Source organism: Mastigoproctus giganteus, chromosome 10, assembly GCF_048544385.1.
Source record: "Mastigoproctus giganteus isolate SK-2022 chromosome 10, ASM4854438v1, whole genome shotgun sequence".
In the NCBI taxonomy this organism is placed as follows: Eukaryota; Metazoa; Arthropoda; class Arachnida; order Uropygi; family Thelyphonidae; genus Mastigoproctus; species Mastigoproctus giganteus.
Window position 1 is genome coordinate 187,400,297 of NC_143584.1, and position 6,205 is coordinate 187,406,501.

The 6,205-nt window shown below is 34.1% G+C and overlaps 1 protein-coding gene across 1 annotated transcript; it reads left to right on the plus strand.

The window, feature by feature from the left end:
* The first annotated feature begins 4,235 nt into the window (after positions 1-4,235).
* Positions 4,236-4,667, plus strand: LOC150079649 (uncharacterized). Its single transcript, XM_090383154.1, has one exon. It carries the CDS (start codon positions 4,236-4,238, stop codon positions 4,665-4,667), a length of 432 nt encoding a protein of 143 aa, XP_090239280.1.
* Positions 4,668-6,205: the final 1,538 nt, after the last annotated feature.

Sequence of the window (6,205 nt, forward strand, 5' to 3'; positions counted from 1 at the left end):
TATGCAAAAACTGTAAAAGTAATACAATACAGTATTTGAATGACATATTGCACAGTTTTTCATCTGAATACTTTAAAAAAAAAAAGGCACCTAATGAAATTGTGCTACCCAAGCCCCCCCCCCCAACATTTAGTTGTATAATCACCTGTATAAAGTTTTTAGACTTTGTTTATTACTAATAGAATCTAAAAATTGTAATGTAAAAATATTTTTAGACTATTAGCAATAAATAGATACTAAGATTTACATAATCTTAAATTTGTAAATTGTGGGCCAGTAACAATGTATATCTTGGTGGACATAAAAAAGTATTGCCACGAGCGGGTGTTGATATATTTTGTACATTTGCAATATATGAAAAAATGAAGAGAATAATTTGCATTAGAGGAGATTGTGCATTCTTCACTATTTTAGTATTTTTAAATAGCTTATTTTAACCTTTTAATTTTAAAAAAAATTAAAGTTGATCTCAAATTAAATTACTCAAGTAGGCACCTGGCTTTTTTTTTTTTTTTTTTTTAAAGACCATACTTCTCTGATTTTAACATGGTTAGTGATGCATATTGATTAGTAATTCCCTCATAAAATCTGTGTTGAAGGAATTTCTAAAATTCACATTAATACCACTTTAAAGTGACGTCAATATGAACGTTAAGTTTATTTATTATTTTATTTTATTTATGTTTTTTTTTGTTGCTGATGTGTTGAGTTGATGGTTAACCTCCTCTAACTTAAGATTTATTTTCTTGTGAACTATTTTATGTGCAGTAGTATTTAAATAAGTGTTTCCTGAATTTCAGCCTATTCTTTAGTGCATAGATTCTCAACCTGTGGTACACCTAATGGTGCCAGATGGTACATGGATCCATAAGGGAAAAAAGTAAATTAATTACTATTATATAAAAACACTCACATGATTTATTATTGTGGTGGTTCAATAATTTTCCAATTTTTTTTTAAGTTGTCCATTAGTAAAACTGGTTGAGAACCCCTGCTTTAGTGTATAAAAAGAGTGAGTTGATTGCAGCCAGACTATCCACCTAGAGCAAGAGTACAAGTTATTACAAATAGTCTCCCAAGGGCACAAAGATTGTTATAAATGCTAGAACTAATGACAAAAACAACATTGAAAACTTGGTTGGATATTATGATTTGGTATTTTAGAAAATGTCATAAGTTGGGAGTCGAAAAAGAGAGCATCTTAAATTTTGTGTAGCCCTTTCATTGATAAGCACTAAGAGACATTGATGCTTTTAGTTGTGAAGCATATAGACTCAAAGCATTACAACCAGTAGACTCAGATTGCCAGTGTAATATTGAGTCAGTCTGGTGTGACAAACACTAAAAAAACAAAAATGAGAGTTAGTGTCTGTTACAGACAAAATATTTATGATGAGTATAATGAACAAATATACAGTCAAATAGAGTGTACCAGTAAATCAGAATGTTCTATCATGGGGATTTTAACTTTCCGCATTAGCACTTGTGGTTTTTTAAACTCCTTTCAGTGAAGCCAACTGATGTCATTAAAAAACAAATGCCAAATGGGAAGTATTTAGTTTAGGTAACCTTAGAGACTGCTAAGTGTTTTATACCAGTTTAAAGTTATTGTTCAAGATTTAGCCTAAAATGGATGTCAGGTGAACTGATAAGCAAAGTAGAAGAAAAATACATACATGGGATGATTATAAATTGGCAAGGGATATAGAGTCTTACAGTAACTACAAATTACAGTAATACCTCACTTAGCACGGCTTCAAACAGCATGGGTTTCACTATAACACGGTTTTCAATTAAGTTTAAGTCAAATTTACTGTTCATATTAAAACTCATTCAATAGCCTAGACACTTACTCTACATATATGCTGCATTGTCATAGCCTAGCTATGCATAAATATATGCTGCGGTGCCAACTCTATTGTCTCTATTGCACATGTGGCAGTCAGCAGCAACGTACAACTGTTTTCAGTATTCTTAATTCCATCCTGAAGAGATTGTGATAGCTTTTCAAGCTTTTCATTTCACAATTTATTTTTTACCCTTAGAGGGATATGATCAAAACTATATTTGCATCTTGACTAGAAATCACTGCCACCAACATGCGTTCTGTTTGGCAGCATGTTTTTTCCCATTTGGCAAATGATTTTGCTGGTTTTGAATCGCAAATTCAGACAATTACGAAGACGTTGTGAAGATTGGAAGAGACTTGTGATTTGAAACTGTGGACATTGCCAATGTATGTGACTGCACTGACTTGCATGCAAATGACTTAGATGATGCAACTATCCTTGAAATTGATAAGCAAACTGCATATGAAGAAGAGGAAAACAATTCTAAAGTGGAACCAAAGAATTTTCAACCGAAGAATTGGAGAAAGTTTTTTGTGGGGTTGACATGGTCTGCACGGTGATTATTATGTAGCCATATAGTGCAAGGAAGCCTGAGGCTTATGCTGCACCAGCCAAAAACATTCCCGAGTTACCGAGAGAGAGAGAAAGAGAGAGAGAAATGATGATATCCAGCTCAGGACCCTGCGTGTGCCAAGCCCATACTTACCAGATGTGAGCCCCTGGGGTGATTATGAATGGAGATCTGGATGTTGAATGCAGCATTAAGATACAGCAAAATTTACAAGATGGAATTCGATGCCACAAAGACTTGTATGCCAAGAAAAAGAAGAGACGACTTCACCAGACTTTTAATTATTGAAATACCTAAATAAACAAAGCTTTTTTTTCTCATCTCTCATGTTGTTACCTTTTCATTAATAAAATTTTTGCAATATTTTTTATCTCAAATCCTTTTAATTGGCTATCAAGTGCAAATTGTTTATAGGTTTACTATAATTTGTTTATAGACAAAACCCATTATAATTATACCTCAATCAGTACGGTTTCACATAACATGGAACAGTTTCGGTACCAATTATCAGTGCTATGCAGGGTATTGCTGTATTGTTTAATCAAATTACTCAAAGGTTTAGGCAGGCTAAGGCAGATTATGAAAAGCCCTTGGCTAAGGGTATAAAAATTAAAACAGCAAATAATACTTTTTATATTTTATCACGAGAAGGAAAGGGATTAATCATGTTTATCCCCTAGATATGAATAGTATATGACTATTAATGGTCCTTTACAGATTGCTGTTAAACTGAATAAATATTTGTGGAGTTTATATTCACACAGAAAAAGCTTTTAGAGATGAGGTTAGCAGGAGTCTATTGAATACTGATTTAGAGTTAATTGATTTTATAAATTAAAAGTGAGCAAAATGCCTGGGACTGATGGAATCTATCCACTTATATTAAGAGAAGCTGCAAAACTGGAAGCCAAGTAGCTAACCCTTTGGCAATAATAATGAGAGCATCTTTAGATTCATGGAGAAGTACCTTTAGATTTTAGATGTGCAATTATACTCCTATTCTCTAGGATGGTTGAAAGGGTAACTATAAACCTATCAGTTTAACCTCTGTGTTAGAGAAAAATAATAGAATCATTAGTGAAAAAGTAATGCAAGATCATCTTAACCTATCAGTAGTACTGTGTCCCCCTTTACAACATGAGTAATATTGGTCCCTCATGTGCCCAAGATTTTAACTGTAATATTTGAAAAAAGTATTTAGTTTTTGGAATTGTGCTTTTATTTTACTATTGCTTGTTTTACCAGTAGATCCCAATATTTATTGATTTCAGTTATACAATTTTTTTAATAATAATAATTAAACATTTTGCAAATGTTTTTTTTTTTTTTTTGTGGCTAAAATTACTCATTAGTTTAAGTGAAATAAAGTTTATTAACTATAAATAAATTTCCAGGAAAATGTTGATAGCATAAAAACATGACAATTGATCTTTGCCGAATTTAAGTTTGTAGAGGTATTAATTGCATGTAACTTTGTCATTGCTCCAGAACAACAAACCAATATTTATAAAAAGCTTTGAAATCAACTTATTTCAATGAAAAAAATTGTATCAATTTTTTAGTAATTTGCTTGTACAGGGTGGCCACTGAAAGACTGAAAGGTTTGAAAAAGTCATAACTTATTCATTTTCAATCTTTTTTATTTTCTTTCTTTACAGGTTATAGAGGATCCCTTGGAGATTAAAATGGCTACGTATGATGTCCAGCAATGAGTAAAACTCATTGGGTTTTTCTATTCCAGTGAAAGATCAATTATTGAAACTCAGAGAAAATACCAGCAACATTTTAAAGTAAGTGTATCTCCTAGCAATAACATGATTCGGAACCTAATTGCCCGGTTTGAAAGATCTGGATCAGTCGGCGATCTTCCAGGAAGAGGTCCTAAGTGCACTGTGCTCACTGATGCAGCAGTGGAAGCTGTACAGCAGAGTGTCCTTGAGGATCCATCTGCCTCTATCCGCCGTTGCTCTGCTCAACTAGGCATTTCCAGAACATCACTTCAAAAGATTCTGAAACTGGATTTAAAAATGTTTCCATACAAGATCCAAATGGTCCAAGCTTTACTACCCCAAGATACTCAGCAGCGCCTGCAGTACTCCATTCGATTTCAACACCTAGCCAGAGATAACAACAACTTTTTGAACAACTTGATAATGAGTGATGAGGCCCATTTTCATTTAAACGGATACATCAACAAACCAAACAGCAGATTTTGGGGTACTGAGAATCCCAGGGAATTACATTAGCATCAATTCCATCCCCAAAAATGCACTGTTTGGTGTGGTGTTATGGCTGAAAGCATTATCAGCCCCTATTTCTTTGAAAATGAGAAATGTCAGCCAGAAAGAATCAACGGGGCCCTGTATAGGACAATGCTTAAATTTTTTACGCCCTGTGGTCGAAGATAATCAGGAGGTATGGTTCCAACAGGATGGAGCTACTGCGCACATTACCAGGGCGACGATGGACCTCCTGCAAGAAATTTTCGGTGAACGAATAATTTCAAAAAATGCTGAATTTGTTTGGCCTCCGCATTCACCTGATTTGATGGCTCCAGACTTCTTTTTGTGGGGCTACTTGAAAGAACGGGTTTACGTAAATAAACCTCGAACAGTTCAAGAACTTAAGGAACATTCGAGCCGAAATCCAATGTTTACGACCTGAAACCTTGCGTACGGTCATGGAAAATGCTGTGGAAAGAGCCTGTATTTGTGAGCAGGAAAATGGTGGTCATTTGAGGAATGTTGTTTTTCACACATAATACTAAAAAAAATCCATTAACTATATTTCCAAATAAAATAATAAAAAATTAAAAAACGAGTTTGTAAAAGTTATTTTTGTTTTATATCATTCAGTCTTTCAGTGGCCACCCTGTATATGTGATGAATATCATAAAAATTAATAGTAACATGAAATCATATCCATTTTCCAAGGCTCTTTTGCTATTCACTACATAAATTCTGCATGCCTTAAATAGAAAAACAGTTGCAATATGTCACTTTGTGTGTCCATCTTTTATCTTGATCATTTATTTTTTTATGAGAGGCCTCTTTGCATATTATCACTTGCAGGTCGCTTGTAAATTGATGCCTTCTAAATTCATTAGGGGGGGAAAAAATCACCATGGACCAGCTTATAGTATTCCAGCTTATCTGAATAGCACACAACTCCTCCATATGTGTCAGGCCTCCCCTTATGTTGAAGCATCACTTTTACTGTTGTGATGCACACTACCTGTCAGTAACATTCTGGCTTTTTTTGGTAGTAGGATATTTTTGTGATGCCATCCTAGAATGTAAATATACTGGGGTTTTGCTGATTTACTGTTCATGGCCACAAACTATTGGAATTTCTGTTGTTTTCCATGATAGTTCTCATTAAGTGAGTGGTGAACTTTGATAAACTATAGTGAAAAACATGCTATTGTGATGAAAAGCAGTGTTTCACTACCCAGCAAACTGTAGTTTGTTGGGTGTATTGGAGTAACAAAAACAGTATAATCTACTCTTAGGGCCACTCAACTTTCACAATGCAAAAAGCAATATAAACGGATAAAAAAAAAATAAAAAAAAAAGCAGCATGTACACTACTAAAGACTATTTGGAAGGTAGAAAACGAATCAACTACTAATCTCCAACTAGTGAATCACATAATGATGAAATATTTTTCTATTGGTCCTCTCGGAGACAGAATGCTGCTGCTGCTGGGTTCGTAGGAATGGAGTCATAAGGCAGTCACAGATGGGTTCGATAAAGGGAGGTCATGCCTCAAAAATCTGATTAGC

Coding starts and splice junctions, on each gene's coding strand:
- LOC150079649 (XM_090383154.1), top strand. CDS start 4,236: ATGATTCGGAACCTAATTGCCCGGTTTGAAAGATCTGGATCAGTCGGC.